Source organism: Hemicordylus capensis, chromosome 10 (assembly GCF_027244095.1).
Source record: "Hemicordylus capensis ecotype Gifberg chromosome 10, rHemCap1.1.pri, whole genome shotgun sequence".
Lineage (NCBI taxonomy): Eukaryota > Metazoa > Chordata > Lepidosauria > Squamata > Cordylidae > Hemicordylus > Hemicordylus capensis.
Genome location: NC_069666.1, coordinates 11,525,369 through 11,551,041, shown reverse-complemented (window position 1 = coordinate 11,551,041; position 25,673 = coordinate 11,525,369). Strand labels below are relative to the sequence as shown.

General features: G+C 43.8%; 1 protein-coding gene across 2 annotated transcripts in view; it reads left to right on the top strand.

The window, feature by feature from the left end:
* Window positions 1–25,673, top strand: part of TRPM7 (transient receptor potential cation channel subfamily M member 7) — a 63,529-nt gene that overhangs the window by 18,297 nt on the left and 19,559 nt on the right. For both annotated transcript variants that reach the window (XM_053272548.1, XM_053272549.1), the window contains exons 9-25: window positions 26–149; window positions 1,897–1,969; window positions 2,943–3,043; window positions 4,295–4,429; window positions 5,142–5,195; window positions 6,720–6,860; window positions 7,611–7,745; window positions 9,310–9,590; window positions 10,501–10,729; window positions 12,459–12,614; window positions 12,705–12,848; window positions 12,950–13,078; window positions 18,984–19,268; window positions 20,460–20,634; window positions 23,095–23,221; window positions 23,432–23,616; window positions 25,318–25,450. In XM_053272548.1, coding sequence (XP_053128523.1) covers window positions 26–149; window positions 1,897–1,969; window positions 2,943–3,043; window positions 4,295–4,429; window positions 5,142–5,195; window positions 6,720–6,860; window positions 7,611–7,745; window positions 9,310–9,590; window positions 10,501–10,729; window positions 12,459–12,614; window positions 12,705–12,848; window positions 12,950–13,078; window positions 18,984–19,268; window positions 20,460–20,634; window positions 23,095–23,221; window positions 23,432–23,616; window positions 25,318–25,450 — 2,607 coding nt within the window. The remainder of the gene's footprint in view (window positions 1–25; window positions 150–1,896; window positions 1,970–2,942; window positions 3,044–4,294; window positions 4,430–5,141; window positions 5,196–6,719; window positions 6,861–7,610; window positions 7,746–9,309; window positions 9,591–10,500; window positions 10,730–12,458; window positions 12,615–12,704; window positions 12,849–12,949; window positions 13,079–18,983; window positions 19,269–20,459; window positions 20,635–23,094; window positions 23,222–23,431; window positions 23,617–25,317; window positions 25,451–25,673) is intronic.

The window sequence follows — 25,673 nt, the reverse complement described above, 5'->3', positions numbered from 1 at the left end:
TTTCTGTATTCATTTTTGCACTCAGAAATATCCCTGATGGAGCAGAACCTGAAATCATTTCAACTATCAAAAAGACATTTAATTTTGGTCAGAGTGAGGCAGTCCATTTGTTCCAGACGTTGCTGGAGTGTATGAAAAAAAGAGAACTCGTAAGTAAGCTGTGACAACGAGGTTGTCATTTCCCGACTAATAATTGTGTATGGAACACATCTGTATGTGTTTGAGTCCCATGGACTATGAAAAATTAAGAAAAAGTCCAGCTCCAGTCTTATATATGGCTTTGATTATTTTTGGTCTCTTGGCAAGATTTCTGTTGTCTTTGGGGTGTGGAGGAGACTTTGGTTCAGCCATAATGCCAAACGATAATTATCTTATATTAGAGAGCTGCCTGGAAATTGCTTCTGCCTCATGCACTCATTGATTGATTGATTGATTGATTGATTGATTTTAATATATTTATATTCTGCCTTTCTTCCATGATGGAACTCAAGCTGGTGGATGTTAGATTCCTGGGTGGCTTCCTATCCAGGCACTGATCAAACCCAGTAGTATTCTTTTATTTCCTCTTCCTTTTAGACACCAAGGCAGTTCACATGATTAATTGGGTAAAACAAGTGTGCGTCTAGTATGCCAGCAAAAGTAGCTAGGAGGAAGTGGGGAGTGATGGTCTGGACAGGTAGAATGGTGCCACCATACCCAGCATTTTAACAAGGTAGCTCTTTCAAAATGGGTGCAATATGATCCCAGCGGGCAGCTCTAGATAAGATCCTAGTTGCCACATATTGCACTAGCTGCAGTTGCCAAATATTCTTCAAGGGCAGCCCCATGTAGAGCACGTTACAGTTATCCAGCCATGACTTGACTAAGACATGGGTAACATTGGTCAGATCTGACTTCTTGAGAAAGGGATGCACCTAGCGCATTTGCTAAAGGTTGCAGATGCACCTCTGGCCACCACCTCCATCTAAGCTTCCAAAAGCAGAGCTGGGTCCAGCAATACACCCAAGCTGGGCACCTGCTCTTTAAGGGGAGTGCAACTCCATCAAGAACCGGTCGAATCCCCTCAATATGATTGGCTCTCCTACTGACCAACAGCACCTCCATCTTGTCTGGATTAAGTCTCGGTTTATTAGCCCACATTCAACTCACTGCCTCTAGACCTCCTTCATTGCCTCCCTAGGATCAGGTGATAAGGAGAGATGGAGCTGAGTGTCATCTGCATATTGTTCACAACTCAGTCCAAGTCCCCGGATGACCCCTCCCAACGTTTTCATTTAGATTTTAAACAGCATGGGGGACAAAACCAAACCCCGTGGGACCCCACAGACCACTGGCTAAGGAGTCGAGCAGTAGTCCCCCAGCACTGTCTTCTGGACCCTCCACCTGAGAAAAGGCCGAAACCACTCCAAAGCCATACCTCCAATCCCTGTACTCAAGAGGCAGTCCAGAAGGATACCATTGTTCATTGTATTGAACGCCGCTGAGAGGTCCAGCAGAACCAACAGGATCTCTCCCCGTCAAGCTCCTGGCATAGGTCATCCACTAGACGAGCAACCAAGGCAGTTTCAGTCCTATATCCAGGACGGAAGCCAGATTGAAAGGGGTCCATTTTCTCTGGACTGTGCTCTTAAATTCAAGTGTATGCAGCTTTCAGTAGTGGTTTCTGGATTATGCACGGTGGTTATAGTGTGTGTGTATATATATGTGTGTGTGTTTGTGTGTGATTTGTTTCATTCTTCTGTGATTCCTTATGTAAGGCTGCAATTGTTATATGCATTATGACTACATGTAGTAATGTATGTTCTTGATTTTTGTTATGGCCAAGACAAACTGGAACACTTAAAAGATGCAAAATGCTTATGTACAACTCTGTTTTTAATATAATTTTCAAAACAGATCACTGTGTTCCACGTTGGGTCTGATGAGCATCAAGATATTGATGTTGCAATCCTTACAGCACTATTAAAAGGTGAGTTGTGGTTTTCAAAAAAAATCTTAAAAGCATATAATAATTAGGGCTTCACCAAATGTTTTCCCATAAACATTTTTGGCATGAAAGTATTGCTTTTAGAATGTCATCCCCCCGCCCTGCCCCTGCTACACTCATCGTTGTCACTTTTTGTTGGCTGTTTTTCTCAGGTGGTCGGCAGGCTCAGCACTTAGGGTGGCTAGGTTTTTAAAATCTTTTTGTTGAAATAGTAAATCCAGCCAATTGGGTGTCCTAGTAAGTGTGAGGACATCATATAGCCAATCAAATCTAAATACATGACATTAACACAAAGCCACTTCAGAGTGACAGCAGGACTTCCTGGATCAGCATTGCCCTTGCTCTGAATGAGCAAACACTTTGTCCCTTTTGCAACGCCACCATTCTCCCCCCATCCCAGGGCTGCACAACTTTGGTGCTCCTGCCAATGTTGGACTACTCCTCCCATCATATCTTGACTATTTGCCTCTGAGCCTGGGGCTGATGAGAGTTCTAGTCCCATCCCAGTTGCCAAATGGAGAGCACCATTCCTTCCTTCCTTCCTTCCTTCATTCCTTCCTTCCTTCAATTTACATACTACCCTTTCCAAAGTGGCTTAGGGCAGTTTACACTAAAACAAATAAACAAATAAATAAAACAATTAAAATAAAAAACCAATTACAAGCAACTGACAAAAGCTTTCACAAAGGAACACCTTCTATTTCAGTCATAGTCACATAAATATGGAGAAAAAGTATATTGTACAGTTGGCTTTTAATCTTTTTTAAAATCTCAAATGCTTTCTCACAGTATAATGAGATTGATATGTTTTAATACCATAACTTAAGCAAAATAATTAAATCAGGGTTTTTTTAGCCTCTACATTTAAATATTTTTAGTGTAAGGTGGCTGCTTTTGCAAGCAGAATGAAAAGCTTAAAGTAGAAATTTGTTTTCTGTGTGTGTTTGCTTTTTAGGTACCAATGCTTCTGCATTTGACCAGCTGGTCCTTACACTCGCATGGGATAGAGTTGACATTGCCAAAAATCATGTTTTTGTTTATGGACAACAGTGGCTGGTATGTAAGCATGGTAGATGAAATAGTGGCACCTTGTAATTAATTGTTGTTGAACGGAAATGTACCATTGTTATTGTTGGTTGTTAGAACTAACTTGGCACGAGAACACTCTGTGTTCTTAATTCTGTTATGTAATGAGTGTCAAAACCACAGTGGTTCATTGCCAGTAGAATTTGGCCTGAACACCTTTTAGATGCTAGGGATCATTATGGAAGGGGAATGCTAGGGATCATTAGGAAAGAGATTGAAAATAAAATTGTAAATATTATAATGCCATAATACAAAACTATGGTGCGACCACACCTGGAGTACTGTGTACAGTTCTAGTCACCACATCTAAAAAAGATTGTAGAACTGGAAAGGGTGCAGAAGAGGGCAACCAAGATGATCAGGGGCCTAAAGCACCTTTCTTATGAGGCAAGGCTACAACACCTGGGGCTTTTTGGTTTAGAAAAAAAACGACTGTGGGGAGATATGATAGAGGTCTATAAAATCATGCATGGTGTGGAGAAAGTGGATAGAGAGAAATTCTTCTCCCTCTCACATAACACTAGAACTAGGGGTCATCCCATGAAATTGATTGCCAGAAAATTTAGGACCAGCAAATGGAAGTATTTTTTCACACAACGCATAATCCTCTTGTGGAATTCTCTGCCAAAAGATGTGGTGACAGCCAACAACCTGGATGGCTTTAAGAAGGGTTTGGATAACTTCATGGAGGAGAGGCCTATCAACGGCTACTAGTCGGAGGGCTATAGGCTACCTCTAGCCTTAAAGGCAGGATTCCTCTGAGTACCAGTTGCATGGGAGTAACAGCAGAAGAGAAGGCATGCCCTCAACTTCTGCTGTAGGCTTCCAGCAGCATCTGGTGGGCCACTGTGTGAAACAGGATACTGGACTAGATGGGCCTTGGGCCTGATGTATGTTCTTATGTACCTCACCATGCATGAGTGTATGCTTCCCTTTCTGTCACATGCACAAATTGCCCTCCCTCACTTTTCTTCTTGGAGATCAGGGACACTATGTCTGCACTGACCCTCAACATTGAATACTGTGTTCCTAACCTTTTTTGGGGGGAGCAGTTGCCATGGAGGTCTCTTACCACCTTTGCACCCTGTAGCTTAGTTTCATTTGATTGTTTCACAGCTGAATTGCTTGATTCTTGCTTTCATTTTACACCAGCTAGGTTTCAACTTTTGTAGTTGCATATGATTTAATTTTAGTTTAAGGATTATTGTTTTATTTTGTCAGGTTGGATCCCTGGAACAGGCTATGTTAGATGCCCTTGTGATGGACAGAGTTGCCTTTGTGAAACTTCTTATTGAACATGGAGTAAGCATGCACAAATTTCTTACAATTCCCAGACTGGAAGAACTTTACAACACTGTAAGTGGAACATAATTCTCTTTCTGTGGGGTTTAGGGGTTTAAAATGCCAACATGAAAAAGGGTGGTGGTTATGGTTTTCATTTGGCGAAAACAAACCAACTTGCATTCAGAGTAAAATACTACATGAAACTGCTTTGGACAGCTGATTATTTGGGGGGGAAATAATTTCAGTGATTTGACATTCCCCTCAGTGCTCCCACAACAGAAGGAGACCTGCAGAGGCCCAAAGAGCTGGGAAACTAGTTGAGTTTCTTCCTTCTTCTGCAGTCCTTCAGCAGTGTGGGGCTATTCTCACTGCTGTCCCCTCCCTCTTTAAAGGGCTATTCACTTGCAGGAATGTGTCCCAAAGGGCTTTTCAGCACAGCAGATAAAATAGTTCTTCCTCCCCCACCTGCTTCTGGTGGGCTGCAGAGATCTAAACCTTGTTAAGGAGGCCAGTTCTTGATATTAGTGATTTCAGAATATGAGATGTAAAAGATGAGCTACCATAAGCTCAGTTGCCATTCTGACTTAACAAGGTTTAGATTGTACATTGATGGCTCTTAAAGATGATGAGAGTCCATGTGTGCGCTTCAGTTTAACAGAAGGTATCACTGACAGTGTACAGCCTTGATCGCTTTAAACCAATTTGTCACATGCTATTCTGTTTGCTGCTGTGTGTATGCCCCAATGTACCTAAAAGGCTGAATTTTTTCCTCTTCTCCATCAAGAAACAAGGCCCAACGAACCCAGCGCTGTTTCATCTTGTTCGCGATGTTAAACAGGTATCACTTCCAACCCTTGCAGTACTTTAATGTCTTTAGACACATGTAAACAAAAAAAGGTCAATTCATTTCTCCCCACATTGTAAAACCATGTTATTAGTAATACTTTTGAGTATTCGTCACAGAGTGTGTGATGGAGAACTTAGTTGGAAAGAGCTTTCTTTTACTTTATAACAGACACAAACCTTGCTTGATAATGTACTCTACAAAATTCAGAAGCATGTTGCTCCATGCATAAGGGCGACAGATTCTTGAGTAAAAATATGCTTGCAGTACATAAATATTTTCTAAAATGACCCTCTGAATCCTCATAGTAAGAATATACACTGAGAAACAACGCTTCTATACTTCAATGAACATTGCAGAATACTAGGGTGGTTCACAGAATGATTCCTAGGTGCCTGCAACCCAAGTTTGAGAGCTGCGCATGCTCCAGATTTCTGAACAACTGTGAGTGAAAAACAGGGCTGCACAATTTCAGCCTTCCAGCTGATGTTGTATGACAACTCCCACCATCTCCAACCACAGTGGCCGATATTTGGGGATTATGGGAGTTGTAGTCCGGCATCTGCAAGAGGGCCAAACATATACAGGCCTGGTGTAAAGCATGGTTGGAGGCAGGGAGATTGATCATGAGCTAATCCCCAGCTGGGTAGGGCAGTTTTTCTTCCTACTCTGTTCTGAAGCTGGGGAAGGAATCTGGGTAAGGTGTGCTTGTCCTACCCAGCTGGGGCTTAGTTCACGATCAAGCTCACCGCCTCCCACCTTGTTTTACATCATAGAATATCACAAATTGGGAGTATGCGCAGCTCCCAAACTTGGGCAGGATGCTTGTCGTACCCAACTTCCGATCGTGAGAACCTCCTTACTCTGTATCCTTAAAAATTAATGTCACGAGGCTGCCTTATACTGGTGCATTTTGGGTGTCATGTCAAACTGTGGTCTGATGATCTAAATTGCTGCAAGCTCCCTCTCCTTCTGTCATCTTCTATTGCGTGCAGGTGGTTTTCTCCATTTCCTGGTTCTTGTTCATAGCTTGGCAAACTATGGTGTACCCAGCAGCTATAACGTTGTGGCTGGATTGAAACACTGGGTCACTTCACTGTTCCATCTAGTCCAGGCGTGGGCAGATTTGGCCCTCCAGCTGATGTTGAACTATAACTTGCATCATCCCCAGCTACAATTTATCATGGCCAGGTTTGCCCTTCTCTGTTCCAGTCCAACACTACATCTAAGCAGTGGCTTTTAAAAGTCTTGGGCCAGAAGTCTCTCCAACTCCTGCTATTTGAGATCTGCCTTTTTAACTGGAGTTGCCAGGGGTTGAACCTGGGGCCACCTTCATTCAAAATGTGTGTTGTACCATTGAACTCTGACCTTTCCTCCCCGCCACCTTCCTATGGCATGCCAACATGCATGTTAAAGTTATTGCAGCATGTTGCGAATATTGAGATACTGCAGCATGTTGTGTTGTGAATATTGCTTTAGAATGTTTTCGTTTAATAAGCTAAGTTGTCTTGTCTCCAGGGAAACCTTCCTCCAGGATATAAACTCACTTTGATTGATGTGGGACTTGTGGTTGAATATTTGATGGGAGGAACCTACCGGTGCATGTACACACGGAAGCGCTTCAGAGTGATCTACAACAGCCTCAGTGGCAGCAATCGGGTATGTGGCTCCCTTGGACTGAAGTATCAGAATTGGATGTGGCATCTCACCTTTTTAAACATAATGAAGACCTTCAATAATCCACATTGCATCAACTCACTGGAATTGATTTCTGAGAGAGGTGTTTTCCCTAAGATTCCTAGAGCTGTTTGTAACAGTCGTACTGTAACTGCACCACTATATGTTGGTAGCAGTAATATTTAGGAATGGAAATACAGTGGGCACGATCCAGCCAAAGCACATCCTATTGATTTGAGCAGGAGAGATTTAAATGCATACTTTAAAGTGCTGAACTTGGGGCACAGTTGAGTGAAAGTTATCCTTGCCAATTACAACCCTGCACGGTAGGCCACTATTAACCCATATTGTACGTGGGGCTGTGGCAATGACACTGGAAACTCTCCTCAGACTCCCAATGAGGAGAGACTGACTGACCTAAAGTCACCCCGTGAATTTCATAGCTGAATAGAGACATAAGCCTGGGTCAACCCAGTCCAATGGTCTAACCGGGACTGGCTCTTGTTGTGAAATTTGAATTGGGAATTCTTCCAGACCATGTGTCATTCTGTTCTATTACTTCCTATGCTATACTAAGCTACATCTTATCAACTAATTTGCAAAGAATTTCAATTTCATAATTTAGCTAAAAAATGGTTTTGCATCGCACTTAAAAATTGTTAAATACTTCACATCCTTCATGAGGTGTACTCAGTGTTAAAGAATTACTGTGTGCATACTTTAATTTTTCAGCGGTCTGGGCGAAATACTTCAAGTAGCACTCCTCAACTGCGTAAAACCCACGAGCCTTTTGGTAGCAGGGTGGATAAAAAGGAGAAAATGCGACATAATCACTTCATCAAAACTGCACAGCCTTACAAACCAAAGGTATGAGTACACACAAGTCCACAGCACTTGTGGAAGATTCGTTGACAGACAGGGGAACAGGGCTTTTGCCTTTCTGACATTGTACCCAAATAAGATATTCCATTTCTTTTAAACAGTGGCATTCAATGAGCAGATTCCATGATTGAAACTGGAGTTGCTCAAATAATGAAGAAAATGGTAATTCTGGAATTGAGGTAGCCATGAAATTCAACCATGGTTTGATCCCAGCTTGCTCAAGCCACTGTTTAACTAGCCATGGTTTTCTGGGTCCTGTGGCAGTAACAAACCTTGGTTTGTTCTATAGTTAAAGAGGAAGCTTTAAACCTCTTTTTAAAGTGCACTTGGAAATGCACAAGCCAGAGGCTTGTGTTGGTAGCAGCAAACCGTGATAGGTTGCTATGTCTGCATTCGGCCATTATCACCATATCTTTGGACTAAAGATTGTAAAGATTCAGCTAGTCCATATATCACGTGCAGCCAAGATTAAACCTTGGCTTCACACCATGTCCCCAAGCCTTGGGGAACACACATGCTCCTGCTTCCCATGTGAGCCTTGGAAGTCTTCTGTGGTTGTGATGTCCAAACCAAACTGATCCTGGCTTAGTTGATCCAGTGTTGCAAAATAAACCACAGTCTGAACCTGAGGTTTGAAGTTGAGTGCAGATCCTATTTGGCAACATTTGGCTTGAATAAACCAGGATTGGTTGGTCATTGGTGATCCCTGCTGCTTTCTAACTGCAGTTGAAAGTAGAATTCTTCTGAGGCTCATGTGGGCAGGAAAGTGGGGCAACAGCTGCATGATCCCTGCTGCGGGGAGAGACGAGCGAGGGCAGAGGCGGGCGGCCACAAGATGTTCTTTGTGTCTCTTAAAAGAGAAGGAAAGATGCCGGCGCTTGTGGAGCGTGCAGGGTGATCAGCCCTCCGGCAGGCCCTGCTCTAGAGGGGGTGTTGCTTTAGCGCAACCTGGCAGGGAGAAAAGCAAGCGCTTAGGAGAAACCTCAGCAGGCAGAGAGGCCAGCGCTGGATGTTGCCTTTGCTGGGGGGTGGGGGAGAAGGCCAGCACTCCTTTGCTTCCTTCTCCACTCCCTACTTGCCAAGCGTGCTTGAGGAAGTTGAGTAAAGTCAAAGTGTAGTCCTGGCTCTGTGTGATATCTGAACCTGCTCAGGATTGGTTGACAACTCTGTTCTTGATAGTAGCCAACTGGGCAAGTTGACAAAGTCCCTGCTAAGTGGGCAAAGAGGCACCTTTCAAAGTGACGGCTCACTTATATTTAGCAGGAGGAGAGCAACTGTCTCTCTTCATCCCGTCATAGCATCCCTCCCAGTGATGGCTGCTGGTGTCTCGATTTCGCTTGTGAGCCCCTTTTGGGACGGAACCGCTGTCTCATCTCTTTTGCTGTGCAAAATGCTCTGTGTGTGTAAGTCTCACTATTAAAAGCATATATACTACTTTGCCACATTAAATTATTCTACAGTATTCTTTCTTCAGTTGTGTATGGTGCTTTATAGTTTAGCTGTCTTTGTACTATAATACATTGACTCTCCCCCCCCCGCCCCCTTTAAGGCCGATACCATTACAGAAGAAGGAAAAAAGAAGAAAACCAAAGATGACATAGTAGATATTGACGATCCAGAAACAAGACGCTTTCCTTATCCTCTTAATGAGTTGTTGCTTTGGGCTGTGCTAATGAAGAGGCAAAAAATGGCCCTCTTCTTCTGGCAGCATGGCGAAGAGTCCATGGCGAAAGCCTTAGTGGCGTGCAAGCTGTACCGTTCCATGGCCTATGAAGCAAAACAAAGTGACCTTGTTGACGATACCTCGGAGGAACTGAAACAGTATTCCAAGTAAAAAGTCTTTTATCTTGTTAACTATTTTTTAAGCTGCTGGAGAAAATGTACATGTTGTCAGAAAATCCCTCTTCTCAAAACTGTAAGCTTGATTTTAGTACAGGGCTGCTCAACTTCAGCCCTCCTGCAGATGTTGGCCTACAACTCCCATAATGCTTTATAATAAAGCACTTTATGCCTTATAATTTTTGTTTTAATTATTAACTGGTTTTAATGTAAACCGCCCTGAGCTTTTTAGAAGGGCGCTATAAAAGTTTTAATAATAAATAAATAATCCCTGGCTATTGGCCACTGTGGATGGGGATTATGGGCATTGTAGTCTAAAAACAGCCTAAGTTGAGCGGGCCTGTACTAATACTTGCATATTTTTGTTTTGCTGGTCACACTTGTACCCGGCTCTTGTCTGAGAGGAGCCTTGAGTGACTTGTCTGTGGTTCTCAGGCAGTCTTCCATCCAGGCAGGTTAGAGGACTGGACCCAACTAGATTATGGCTTCAGCATTAAAACTATAGAGTGCAGAATTTGCACGTACTTTAAGGGAAAATGTAGGCTTCTACTTCCTTTAATGGCTGCTGGAAAACCTTGGAAATATATTTATTGATTCTATTTGCATTTATATCCTGCTTTTCCTCGGAGGAGCCAGTGTGGTGTGCATGGTTATGTTTCTTCTCACAATAACCCTGCGAGGTAGGTTAATTTGAGAGATAAGTGACTGGTCCAGAGTCACCCAGTGAGTTTCATCTATATGGCTAGTGTTCTTCATGCAAAAGAAGTTAGAGGCAGGCATTCCCACTCTTCAGGCAGTTTATCATGTGCAATAAAATACTGGTGCTGGTATTTGCATCTGGAACATGTATGTGCATCTCTAATAAGTGTATGTCTGATTTTTGTTTGTTTCATTCCCTAAGTGAATTTGGGCAGCTGGCAGTTGAGTTACTAGAACAGTCGTTCCGACAAGATGAAACCATGGCTATGAAGTTGCTAACCTATGAGCTGAAAAACTGGAGTAATGCCACCTGCCTTAAACTAGCAGTATCTTCACGGCTTCGCCTTTTTGTAGCTCATACTTGTACACAGATGTTGCTCTCCGATATGTGGATGGGAAGGCTGAACATGAGGAAGAATTCCTGGTACAAGGTAACTAGTCCTACAAATCTGGATGCCCGTCATTTGTTGTTTACTCTAATAATACTTGTTGAATGCAGAGTCTGTCTTGCTGTGATCTGTAAGTTAAGTGAAATGGTTCTAACCTTTTGAAGCTGGAAGTGGTATTGGAATGAACAATAACTCTTCTACTGATGCTTTATTATCTTTTTTAAAAAAGGTACAGAAATGTAGAAGGCAGAAATCAGGCAAGTAGCCCTTAACCAGGGGTGGATACCTAGATCATGATGAGAACTAATCTACTACTAAAAAATTAGTGGTGAACCATTAACAGACTGAAAACCCTTTGTAAAACTGAAATGTCCTGATGCTCTCTACAGGTAGTAAAGTAAAACGCGATGTAGAAACCATTCCTCTCTTGGCAGCACAAACGGAGCAAGTGAGAGGGCTAATGGAAGGCAGAGGAATCGGCATGATGTGAGTGGGTGTAAGTTTTCAGAATGGTGTGTGTGTAAACCGAGCCATATAGTCTGGATTAACAATAGCAGGAGCTGCATTTCTCTCTGGATACCACACTGAAAATTTATCCCACTATGTCAGAACGTCAGAAAGAAGGAACTCTGTAAAAGCACAGAGATGTTACAAAATATCCTTCAGGCATCACTTTAAAGTGTGACGTGCTGTTGTCTGTCTTGTGTACCAATTGGCCATCTCTCACTTGCCTTGCTAGTTAACCACGAGCAACATCCAGTTTACCAATTAGAGATATGCATACTTCAGAACTCATAACTTTTTTTTAGCACATGAGCCAGCTGGGATGGTCGGTACCATCTGGTGGGACGAATGCTCATTCTGATTTTTAACCAGGCCTCCACTCCTAGATATGGGAAAGAGGTGACAGCACTGCAGTACTTTCAGCATTCAGTGTGTTCTCATGCTATGCTTTCAGGGATCTTTTCTATAGTGGCCTTGTGCTTTGATTGACCTGACCATTGGGCCTGCAGTGGCCAAATTTTCAATGGTGTTTTAAAAGCTTTTAAAAGTTTTTTTAAAAAAAACACAAAGACTACTATACAATTCTATTGATGATGTCGGAGGAACGGAAAGGAACATTGCCAGGAATGTCCTCCAAAGATTACTCCATGGAGAGAGAGAGCGTGTAACAATCTGTTCATTGTTACTCGAACCCTGACCCTTTTGTCTGCAAAAATGACTGCAATTTTACTATGATCATTCAGGATAGGGGTAAAGAAGGGGTGATTACACAAAGAAAGCTGTAAGAGCTGCAATGCTGTCACCTATTTTCCATCTCTAGTGGGGTCGTCATTGCCGAAAATCACTATGAGCATTCACCCCCTGAGTGAGCCACAATTTGTGAGCCTGGCTCATGAGTGTTTTAAATGCAACTCAGAAGACTGTCTTGGTTGAATATGTGTTGGCTGCAGAAGCAGCATGTATTACTGAAAAAACCAGGGGAGAAACCTAGTTGAATACGATCTATCTAACAGTATTTTAGAAACTGTGGGCATTTTATTCTGAAGCATTTTATGGAACCTCCTATATATATCTCTCTCTCGTTGAAAGCAACCTAATAAATTTTTCTACATCTTTTACTTGCTACCTGACAGATTTTGCAGAAGAGCTGGCCGGGTGTTCTGTGTGCTGGGTGGTTCTGATGGTTTGGGGTTTTTTTTTGTTTTTGTTTTAATGTACCTCTGAGTGGAAATATCCTTTTCTGTAACTGAACATTCCCCTCTTCCAGGTGATACTGAGCATCTTGCTTCCTCCGACCATACTAATGTTGGAATACAAAACCAAGGCAGAAATGTCCCATATTCCACAGTCTCAAGATGCACACCAGATGACCATGGAAGACAGTGAAAACAACTTCCAGACAATTGCAGAAGAGATACCAATGGTAACGTTCACTCATGCATGCAACATTTTTAATCCTAAAAACGAATTTTGCTGTCATACATGATTTTAAAATGTGTTACTTTAATGTTAGGAAGTATTTAAAGAAGTGAGAGTCTTAGACAGTTCTGATGGGAAACATGACATGGAGACAATAATAAAACCCAAGAGGCTTCCAATTACCCGAAAATTGTATGCCTTCTATCATGCACCCATAGTGAAATTCTGGTTTAACACGGTGAGTGGGGTGTCTTTTGTTTGTTTGTTTAAAGAAATGACTTTTTTTGCTTGGTGTGTATGTACTTAATATTTATTGAAGACTTTACTTGCTTTTTGTAGTTGGCCTACTTAGGATTTCTGATGCTTTATACATTTGTGGTTCTTGTGAAAATGGAACAGCTGCCTTCTGTTCAAGAATGGATTGTCATTTCATACATTTTCACTTTGGCTATTGAGAAGATCCGTGAGGTATGTCTTTTGCCTTTGCATCATTTGTGATCTTCATAGTTTTACTGAAATGTGCAACGAGGCAGTTGTAATATCAATGAGGGCTGAGTAAGATTAACTTAATGGTGCACAAGGGCTGCTGGAGCAAGGCTGTGCTTTCCCATTCCCAGGTGCACCTATACCACCTTCCCACCTCCAGGTGCACCTATCCTATCTTTAGGCTTGCCGGATGATCTCATAGCGGTATACAATATAATTAAAACAACACATAATTAAAATATAAAAGTACTGATAATATAAATATAAACATAATATCTCTATTTACAAATTTAATAATCTATTAAAAATATTAACACATAAAACACAGAGCAGCAGCTGTAAAAACAATACTTCTCTGCTGCCTGGAGCCGAGAGATCTCTGATTGGGTTATCCTTTCCATGTGCTCCCAGGCAGGACTAATGAAAATGTGTTACTAGCCATAAGAACACAAGACGGATAACCCTGCCCATTTCTTTTAGTCCTGCTGCGCTCCTAGGCAGACCTCCATAGATCTACTTTGTAAATATCTTATTATTTCAATCCTGATTATTTTTCTCTGGTTTTTATCGCCACTATATCTGTCTGCATTCTATCCTGCTTCTAATCGTCTCCTCTCTGATCTCCGCTGTTACAACAACAACAACAAGAAAAACTTTCTCCGATCTTCTCTAAAAACCTCTCCTTCCAATCCTTTCCCTTCTATATGTCTATGGCGTCCCGTCAGGCTATTAGACATATTTTAGTGCCGAGGGGAGGAAACAGAGTGGGCTTCCCACTCTCAACTAAAGCCCTGGGCTCCCAACTTCCTAGGGCACCGCCATTAACGGCCGTGCCGCGTGGCCAAACAAATATGAGGGACACTGGATCAGGCCCCTCTGTATACGCGGGGAAGGACGCCGGACCGAGTCCTTCACTTTTAACCCGCATGGTGCAGAGTTCGACCAGAGCACAGGAAGGAGTGGAACCGGTCAGCGTGGACCAGGCTTCAGCCTCACTCCCACTGCTGCCGAGCTTGAGGGAGCAAATGCGCGCCATTGCCACTGCAGGTGCTAGTGGGTCTACAGATGGCGGCGCAGCAGCAGTTTCGGCGGGAACATCAGGAACCGCCACTTTCCAAGGCCGCACTTCTCCCATGAACTGCCAGGGAACAAGAACCAGGCTTAGGAGGTAGGATGCTTTGTCGGGACTGAGAGAAACGACTGCAGCACCGGCGAAATCCCTCCTTGCCGTGGCTAGTCAGGAAGCTCCTCAAAATAGCTCCCAAGCCTTGCAGACTATCAGCCTTCCCCAGGAAAACCCCTCTAACTGGCAAAACTGGATTAAAGAGACTTTAGCATTATCCTTAAAGAGAATTAGGCAGAAGGGGGGAAAGGACAGAAAAAGGGGTAGGGGACGTTCCATCTCTTCCCGCCCCCCCTCCTCTGAGGAGTCTGAGATTCAGGCACCCAAAAAGACAAAACGCAAAAGAAAGCACACTAGTGGGGATAGGCATGGTCATTCCCCTCAACAAAGTATTACTAATATGGAAGGGGGAGGGGGCGTTCATCTGAAGGGTCTGGTGGATAATCTCCTCATCCTACACCTAGTAATGCATTGCCCCTGCTACCTGCATCTCCTGATACAGGTGCAAGCGATCCTACCATTATAATTCAAGGAACAGTACCTGATATGAATAATCTTCCTAATAATTTTCCTAATATTCCTGTGGAGACACCTCCTGGAGATACAAGATGGGACACACTAAACAAGGAAGAGGGGGAGTGGTCAGATGACCAGGAAAATCCTGCATCCACATTATCACGTTTATTCTCTCAGGAGGATTTTACGTCCCTGGTGTCTAGGGCTGTTAATATATCGGGACTCCGACCCTCAACTCCTACTGAATCTATTCCACCCACTAAAGGAACACTTGTTTTTCCCAAACAAAAGAGCAAAGAATTGCTTTTACCTTTACCAGAGCTCCTCACTGACATGGAGAAGGAGGAATGGCTGCTGGCTACCTCTAATTGAAAATCTGTAGCAGTGGCCAATAAGTATTATTCTTTCCAACAAGAGGCAAAGGAGATGTTTAAGGTCTCTCCGACAGATGCACCAGTGGTTGCCCTTTTACATGGAGCAGTGTTACGGACTGGCTAAGTCGAGAACAGCTTTTACCAGGAGAGTGGGCACTCAACAAGAGGACCTTCCAGAAGATCACACAATGATTCGGGAGAGCACGGGTTGACTTGTTCGCATCGACGCTCAACACACAGCTGCCCAGATTCTTCACCTGCTTTCCATGTCCAAAAGTGGAGGAAGTGGATGCGTTGTCAGCGGAGTGGTCCTTGGAGCTCTTCTATGCGTTCCCACTGACACCTGACACGATTCCTTCGCAGAGTTCATCAACTCAGAGTACAGGTCATCCTGGTAGCTCCATACTGGCTGAGGTTTCCAGAGCTCTACCACATGGCCACACAGGAACCATGGTTTCTGCCAGTGTCAGCGGACTTGCTTCATCAAGGTCCAGTTGAACATCATGATCCAGGCTGGTTACAGCCTGGAGACTGATCTGGGAATATTAAGTAAATTTGGATACTCGAACTGTGTAGTCACAACAATGTTCGCCTCCACAAGAGATTCCACCATATGTATCTATCTGTACACGTGGAGAACTTTCCTACGATGGTCAGCCAGGCACTCGATACCTCGTGGTGCAGCAACCATTAAAGATCTTCTAGCATTCCTCCAAGAAGGATTGGACAAAGGTCTCAGGGCAAACATGCTGAAGAGACAGGGTGCATTACTGACAGAAATTATAGCAGAGATTTCCAAAAACAAGATAATGAACCATCCCCATATTAAAAGGTTCCTGAGGGTTGCAACCTTACTGTCACCCTTGGTGGTTCGTCGTTTTCCATCTTGGAATTTACACACTGTTTTCTGAGCACTTCAGGGTGCGCCTTTTGAACCAATAAGGACCATACCTCTAAGACTCTTATCATACAAGACTGCCTTTTTGATAGCAATAACATCTGCACATAGGATCTCAGAGTTACATGCTTTGTCAATGCACAAAAACCTCTGTATTTTTTCGGCAGACTCGTTCCAACTTATACCGGATCCCTTCATCAGACCAAAGGTGTCCTCGGCTTACCATCACTCACAGGACGTCATATTACCCTCGTTCTGTTCTAGACCAATACATCCAAAAGAACGAAAGAGGCACAAATTGGACGTACGCAGATGTCTCAAGATGTATTTGAGACGTATAGAGGACTTCAGAAGGACAGAAGCGCTTTTCGTTAGTTTCCTACCTGCTTCCATGGGAAATCAAGCATCAGCACCTACCGTTGCCAGATGAATATGTGCTTGCATTTCTCTTGCCTATGAATCACTGCATCTTCAATCCCCGGAACATATTCTGGCACACTCTGGCAGCGGCTGCATCTGCTGCTTTTTCAACGAACGCACCTGTAGATGAAATATGTAGGGCGGCTACTTGGAAGGTGCCATCAACATTTACAAAGCACTACAAGATAAACTTATATGCCTCCTCTCAGGATGCATTTGGTTGCAGGATGCTTCAACAGGTTCTTCACCCAGAGTGGGCAAGGACACTCCCTCCCAGAGTGTGTTATGGCCAGAGCTGTGGTATGTCCCAATCAGAGATGTCCTCGGCTCCAGGCAGCAGAGAACGGAGCATTGGTTCACTTACCGTGGAGGCGTCTTCTTGCTGCTGGAGCCGAGGACATCTCGGCCCTCCCAGGTGGTGTCCTGGCCTACTCCATGGGAAACCAAAAGAGGTACTAAAGTGTACAAATTATTATATCTGTGATGTCTGTTGGAAATTTTCTCTATTTCCTATATATCAATCTGTTAACTGTTTTTATAGTCATTACGTTCAGTGCTACTTGCACATTTGGCCTAAAAGCGGGGCGGGGTTATCCATCCCGGGCTCTTAAGGCTAGTAACACTTTTTCATTAGTCCTGCCTGGGAGCACATGGGAAGGATAACCCAATCAGAGATGTCCTCAGCTCCAGCAGCAAGAAGAAGCCTTCACTGCTCTTTATGTGGTTCTGCTCTATCCTCCTTCTGTTTTATCAGAACCCTTTGCACCCTCACACTTTAAAGGATGGCATTTGCTGAACCGGATACTGCCCAGCTCCCATCGGCTATTCCCCAGGCATCATTTTTAAAAGTTGCTCTGCAGCTTCTTTAATTTTAAGCGCCAGCAGTCTGGTTCCATCTTGGTTCAAGTGCAGCCCATCCCTTTTGTACAGGCCTTGCTTGCCCCAAAATGTATCCCAGTGCCTAACAAATCTAAACCTCGCCTCCTGGCATCAACGTCTCATCCACGCATTGAAACCCCTCAGCTCTGCCTGTCTCACCGTACCTGCGTGTGGAACAGGTAGCATTTCTGAGAATGCTACTTTCTGGGTCCTGGACGTCAATACGCTACCTATCAGTCTAAATTTGGCTTCCAGGACCTCCCGACTACATTTCCCCACATCGTTGGTGCCGACATGCACCACGACAGCTGTCTCCTCCCCAGCACTGCCTAAGAGCCTATCTAGACGCTGAGTGATGTCCGCAACCTTCGTACCAGGCAGGCAAGTCACCGTGCGGTCAACATGCGGGTCACAAACCCATCTCTCTATACCTCTTAAGTATCGAATCACCCACTACAAGGAGGCCCCCACCCCCCGGAGGACTATCCCCTGTGCAAGATGATATGGGCTCATTTTCCATGGAAGGGGTCCTTTCTAAAGGAGTGTTTCCCTCTTCCTCAGACTGATGTCCTCCTTGCCCGAGACCTTCATTCTCCCTGGCAGCAGAGGAGCTATCAGCCCGGGAGTGGGATGCCTCTACTATGTCCCCGAAGGTCTCATCCGCATGCCTCTCTGTCTCTCTGAGCTTCTCCAGATCCACCACCTTGTTCTCAAGGGAACGAACTTGTTCCCTGAGAGCCAGGAGCTCCTTGTACCGAGTACACATCCATGACTTCTGCCCATGGGGCAAATAGTCATGTATGTGGCACTCTGTGCAATACACTGGGAAGTGCCCCCTCTCCAGCTGACTTTCTATACTGATTTTGTTGGCTGTTCACAGTATTTAGAGATAGTTTATTAGAAGGATAGGTCTCAGCTGTAATGGTCAGCTATTTAACTGTCCAAACAGCCTTTCTCAAGAATATGAGGGAGGGATTTTTACTTACCTTCTCTTCTCCACCGGGCTACTTGTGATAACAGGGTCTTGTTCCAGGCTCCTGTGCACACTTCCCGCTAAACTCCTGCAAAACTTCAGTGTCCTGTTTGCTATCCCTGTCTACTATGCTCTGTTCGCTATGCTCTCAGGCCTTCACCTCTTATGTAGAGAGTAGGCTTCAAACTGAGACACAGGATGTGGGTCAAAGGAATGTGGGGCCACCCACAGACCTAGCTGACTCCACCTCCTCCAGGCAGGGACAAACAAAAACACTGGAGTTTGCTAGCCCTGGCAAATAACACACACAGAGACAGACTAGGACTTATCCCTTAAAGAGAAACCAGCCCCTCAAAATCTCCCCTCCTCCTGTTAGTTAGTTTGAAGGGGGGAAAGGCTAGATGTTGTTCTGTTTAGAAAAGCTTACCTCTTCAAGCTGCTTTTGCTCTTCCCAAAGAGCAAAAGGGGGTCCCTTCTTCTTAGTTCCCTGTTTCATGTGCACCAACCCAATTAATGGAAATTAGTATGCCTCAAAACCATGGTTGTAAACCACTTCAAACCATGGTTTCAATCTCTTGCTTACAAGTTGCATTAAACATGGGTTGCATTTGGTACATATGTAACTGTTTCTATAATGTGGCCCTTCACAATCTCCATATAAGATGCAATTGACTTAGTCCAATTTCTCATTCTCTTTAATACAGATCTTTATGTCAGAGGCTGGGAAGGTTAGCCAGAAGATTAAGGTGTGGTTCAGTGATTACTTCAACGTCAGTGATACAATAGCCATTGTCACTTTTTTCATTGGTTTTGTGCTAAGATTTGGAGCAAAAGGGAACTTTGATGAAACTACTTACACAACAAATTATGTTTTTGTTGCTGGAAGACTCACTTACTGCCTGAATATAATCTTTTGGTATGTGAGATTACTGGATTTTCTGGCTGTAAACCAACAGGCTGGCCCTTACGTCATGATGATCGGGAAAATGGTAAGCTTTACTGGGGAGAAGAAAAAACTGAGTGCATTCTCACTGAAATGCTTGCAATATTTATTTTTAATGTACATTTTGCAGCAGGACTGTATTTTATCATAGTGTGAAACAGGTCTTCCACAAATACAAACTTAAGAACAGATTTGTCTTGTTGGCTATAAAAGAGGAGATGGTTCTTACATCTGTTGATATGGGGAAGGTTACACATAACCCCACTGTAGATCCATTACAGTATTATCCTTGCTATATGCAGACATGGTGACCATCAAAACAAATGAATAGGAATTGTGCAAATATTCATCAGTACCCAATTCTTTTTCACTTCTGTGTCGAATGACCTAGTAGTATTTGTGCGTGGGGGAAATATGTAGCTTCAAACATCAAGGCAGGAACTTCAGTTGGGAAGTTCAGTTTTGAAAACGGGGGGTGGGAACACATGAACAAACTGATTCTTGGGCTCCTGGGTCAACGCAGTCCCATTAACATTTACAGCAGGCAAAATTCTTAAAGTTCAAGGTGTTCCAGAGTAGATAGTAAGAACACCCTAGCTGCGCCTGAGATACTCAGCTGGTGAATCACAGCCTTTTAAGCATTTATTTTAAAATTTTGCCCTTTTATCAAGCCTCTCAAAGAGTTGAAAATGAGAGTTAAAACCAGACAATACACAAAAATAATACACGTTGAAAATAAGAGCATCTATGTCAACAAGGTTAAGAACAGCACCTTTCAGCCAAACAGCTGAAGGCAGTTGGTATTGGAAGGATATCAGACTGGTGCCTCTCTGTGGAGAGGGTTCCAGAACGGCACTGCTTCCTTCTCCAGGGCCTTTGGGTTTGTAAATGTACCAGGTGTCACCGCAGCTGCTCTGAAACTGGCAAGCTAAGTTTTGTATGCCTGTTAGTACAAAATGCAGCAGCTGGATTTCAAGTGCGTCTTCTGAACCATCAACAGGGGCAGCCCCACATACAACACATAGTAGCAATCCATACGGGTTGTTCTTGAGATGTAAATAACTATGGCCAAGCTATTTGTGTTGCAGAGAGGACAAAATGTGTTCTGGTGCTTTCAGGGGTTAAAAAACACACATCATCCATGGCTTGTGCAAACCAAATAATGAGTTGCATGGCTCTTTTCTTGATTTGTAACCGATTCTTTCAGTTTCATTGACTCCAGCTGTATTTTGAACAGGTAGCCAACATGTTTTACATTGTAGTGATTATGGCCCTCGTCCTGCTCAGTTTTGGAGTCCCCAGGAAGGCAATACTTTATCCGAATGAAGAACCGTCTTGGGTTCTTGCAAGAGATATCGTGTTTCAACCCTACTGGATGATCTTTGGTGAAGTTTACGCCTATGAAATTGATGGTAAGAGGAAATATTCTCTGCTGCTGCAATCCAAGGACATCTCAGTGTGGGTTGTGCTTCTCCACACGGCCTTAGAGCCACGTGAAGAAGCATAACCCACACTGAGATGTCCTTGGATGCAGCAGCAAGAAGGAAGCCTTCACGGTGAGTGAACCAATGCTCCATTCTTGGCTTAAGGGATATTTTGTTTGAAATAATGTTATCTATTATGAAGGTATATAATCCAAAGACAGCTACTGATACCTCTTGTGTATTGAGTTTCTTCCATCTGACCCTGTATTAGTGGAAGTGATGTTTAGGGGCGGGGGGCAAATTGAAAGCAGTTCTTCTCAGCAAGTTTAACGTGGAAAAATAGTGTTGTCTCTTATGGAAAGGACATCTTCCCCTTACATGTACTCTGCGTAGATCCCAATTACATGCAGAAACTGGATGGCAAGGGGGGATATGTGTGCGGCAGTAATTATACATGCTCCCTTCATAGGCAGGGAAGTGCTGCACTAGATGGGCCTTGGGCATGATCCAGGCTTTTCTTGTGATTTTAAGCTCTGGCCTCTCGGAATGGGTATACCAATAAGAGTTTTCTGAGGAGTGTAGGACCTTCAGGTAGCAAGAATGGATTTCCCCTTTGCTAAGCAGGGTCCACCCTGGTTTGCATTTGAATGGGAGACAAGTGAGCACTGTAAGATACTCCCCTCTAGGAAGAGCACCTGGGTGCTTGCATGCAGAAGGTTCCAAGTTCCCTCCCTGGCATCTCCAAGATAGGGCTGAGAGAGACTCCTGCCTGTAACCTTGGAGAAGCTGCTGCCAGTCTTTGTAGACAATACTGAGCTAGATGGGCCAATGGTCTGACTCCATATAAGGCAGCTTCCTATGATCCTAGGACCTTCTGCAATCATATACAGTCTTGGTTTGGGAAGGCAGAGCTCTTTGAGTTCCTTGAAAGAGCAGAGAAATGAATACCCCAAAGAAGAAAAGGGAGTAGAATATCAGAGTACAGAAGGGTTGTTTATTTTCAAATTAAAAAAATAAATAAAGCCTCCCCTCCAGCCAGAGATAATGCTTTGCTTCCTCCAGCCTAGCCCACTGGGGAAGGGATGGGGAGGCTAGAACTTCAAGGTTTATAGCACAGTGGACTGGGCCCCTCTTGCCACTGGCAAGGGGAGAGAATTCTCCATGCCACGGACCTACTAACTTATTTCCCTTTCTCTCCCCCGTCGCCCACCTCAGCAAGTGATAGAAAAGCCCTTTCTCCTGACCTGGGGGGGTGAGCTCTGGCCACATGGTGGTGCAGCAGGAGGGTGAGTCAAATGGCAGCAGGGAGCTATTAAGCCCGATCCCACCTCTATCCCAGACTTCCAGGTGAGGGAGTAGATAGAAAAGGAGCACCTCTCGTCTGCAGAGGCCCTCCTGATGTGGCATCTGCGTGGCCTGGGATCCAGCTCCCAGTTGGGCTCTGCTCCAGAAACTCTTCCCATCACAGTGACACAGAATGGTGCTTCTGCGGCCTTGGCAAGTTCTCATGCTGTGGCCATGTGCAGGCTGTCTTTGAGGCCATCACCGCTATCATCACGGTCTGCAAACACTGGCTGGACTTGAGATCTGTGGTTGCTACTAGTGTTCCGTATTCCTTCTAACAGGGATTACTACAACTCCCATAATCCCCAAGCAAAAGCCATTGCAGCTGGGGATTCTGGGAGTTGTAGTCAACAACCGCCTGTTAGAAGGAACACTGCCACCAGTCCCCTCTCTTCTCCCAAGTTCTCGTGTGCGCTTACAGAGGGCTTAAGACAAGCAGCTCTTCTCTCATTTGCGCTGGGTTATGCTCCTACGACGACGAATATTTATATACCGCTCCTCAACCCAAGTTCTCAAAGCAGTTCACATAGAAAAATAAATAATACATAAATAAGAGGGTCCCCTGTCCTCAAAGGGCTCACCATCTAAAAAGAAACATAAGGCAGATACCAGCAACAGCCCCTGGAGGGATGCTGTGCTGGGGTTGGATAGGGCCAGTTGCTCTCCCCCTGCTCAGTATAAGAGAACCACCACTTTAAAAGGTGTCTCTTTGCTCAGTTAGCAGGAGACTATAGTATGGAGACGATAGATGATGGGAGCTTCTGTTGCTCAGATGGGGCCTTGGCTGCTTCTTAGCCTACTGAAAATGGCAGAGGGAAACACGAGCTCTGGGGAGGAGACCTGTGACGTGCTGGATGTCCTGCTCACCAAAGGGTTGGGGCTGCTTGCCAAAGGTGAGCTAGTCAGTGGATTTGTAGATACCTGGCTATGTCAGCAGACCCTACTGCCGTGAATGTTCTCGGGGTGTGTTGCAGGGTGTGCTCACTGTCTACCCTCTTGTATGTTGAAGAACTGCAGGTGACAATACTGTGTTTCATATTTTGCATCTCTTGGGTAACTACAAATGGTCTCAGTCTCTTTATTTTGTCTTCCTTCTTGACAAAGCGTGTGAAAAGAATAGTACAGTTCCCGAGCTCTGTGTGACAGGATCATGGCTGACACCGTTCCTTCAAGCAGTCTACCTCTTTGTACAGTACATTATTATGGTCAATCTTCTCATTGCCTTTTTCAAGTACGTATCTAATTTCGCGCGGTCATTTGACTATTAAATTCGCCTTTTAAAGGTAGCTGCTGATCGTACTCCCATTGATAGAAAGTCTGCTGATGTGTAATGCCCTGTTTTCCAGCATTGCCTAGATTAAAAGTGCAACAGAACTGCGGTTTTGTTCTGAGTTTCTCCCATATTTACTCAAATTCTTGGGCTATCTGTTTTTCTTTTTAGCAATGTGTATTTACAAGTGAAAGCAATTTCCAACATTGTATGGAAGTATCAGCGCTATCATTTCATAATGGCATATCACGAGAAGCCTGTCTTGCCTCCACCTCTTATCATTCTTAGCCATTTGGCTTCCCTGTTCTGTTGCATATGCAAGCGAAGGAAGAAAGACAAAGCTTCAGATGGACCAAGTAAGAACTGGCCAATGATTTGCAGTGTTGTGTGATTTTTGTATTATATAAAATATAGCAATGAGGAGTGTGGTTATGCCAAGCCCCGGTTCGATTGATCAATACTTCATTACAGTCACGGACCAGTACGGTTTACAAACAGAAGCCCAGCAAAATATACCCTCAGGGTTATGATACAGTAATTAAACAGCAACATAGATCAATAGATTTGGTTCTTAATGAACTCCTGGCAAATTTTAGTGGCTGTTAAACAGAACTTAGCCACATTATAAGAGATTGAGCCATTCTGGTCAGTTAAAAGATAACCAAGATTAAAAAGAAATCTGTGCAACCTGGATGACAGCTAATAAAATGAGTTATATATTTATGTTATGTCCAGGCTCATGAATGACTGCATGGAACTTTATTTTAATCAATTTTAAAGCAATTTCCTTAAATATGCAACTTCCATATTATAATCTACTCCAGTTGTGGGGGCTGGTGGCAAGAGGTACCTTTTAAGAAAGTGGTCACTGGTGGCACCATCAGCGAAACACCATGCTGACCACACAAATGGCTTTTGTGCATGCACAGAGGCTAGGTGAATGCCCGAGCTGCGACAGCCACCATGCAAGATGCTGGGCAGGACGCCACTTCTTGCAGCAGCTTGTAGGTGCCTCTTTCCACCGCCTCTGGCCCCTTTGTAGTGTACACAGTGCTAATTTCTAAAGAAAATGGAGGAAAATCATTGCTACTACACCACGAGACGTGAGTTGCCTGAACATGGAGAGCTACTACTAGTTAATACAAATTCTATAACTTGCCTTGGCAGGAAGCAGGAAACAGATCTGGATTGTGATTTGTTGCATTCCTAAGCAATGGGTTCTGCACCTGCACAGGGACCTCGCAGATAGATTGACTAGCTCCTTGTTGCACCCACTCTGCCTCACACATGCTTTATGCTCTCGGTGATAATGGCAGTTGAGGGCGCCATTTTCCCATTTTCTTTTTGACTGCCAATGCGTCAACACCTCGTTGCTGGTTCCTCGGTTCAACTAAATTCATTTGACCGGAAAGAAAAGATAAGATGTTAGTTGTGTTGCTCCTATTTGACTTGGACAATATTTGAGTCTTCTAATGTGGAAACGGACTGGTTTTGGCTTATTTGGAATTTTCTGTTAACGCTCTGAGGCTGCTGCCTTGGTTCGTGTCTTTAATGGCAATGGAGACTGAGAAAATGTTTAAATGATGTGTAGACTGCTGGGCTAAATAGCCATCAGCCGACTACCATGACTCATGTTTGCTATGCTTGGGGGAACAGCATAATTTGTCAGCTTGCAAGATATGCTGTTCATTTTCTAAGCAAACACTTAAAGATTGGGTGCTACGACTGTGCATCGCTTTACGATGACGCGCTCCACCCTCCGACACTGAGGCCAAATCACCCCTCAACATCAGGGTCAGGATTGAGCTCAAAGGCGTTCTGTAAGACGCCTTTTGCTTGAAAAGAATGACTTATTTCTCACAGAAAAGGTTGATCTGCAACTAGGTTGTACCCAGATGGAATTAAGCTTAAAGTTACAAGATAGCTTATAGAATTATAGAATTGTAATATAATATAATTGTAATAGCCTGAGCTTGCATGGCATGTCCACTCCCATACCAAGTATATTGCTACGTGGCAGCCTGCTCCTAAAACTCTTTTCCTCCTCCTTTCTCTAGAATTGTTTCTAACGGAAGAAGATCAAAAGAAACTTCATGATTTTGAGGAGTTGTGCGTTGAAATGTATTTCAGTGAAAAAGATGACAAATTCCATTCTGGGAGTGAAGAGAGAATCAGAGTTACTTCTGAACGGTAGAAGTCTTTAATGAATCAAAGTTTACAGCTTGATGATAAGTGCAGTTGCCTTCTTAAAAGGGAGCCTATTTATTTTTCAGCTAACCGAGTAATATTTATTTATTATTTATTTATCTATCGTATATGAAGTTTCTAACTGAATAACTCTCTTCACATTTTCAGTTGTAAATATTAATATGGCTAGTGGTATTGTAAAAGGTATTGGGTAATAGTACTGCAT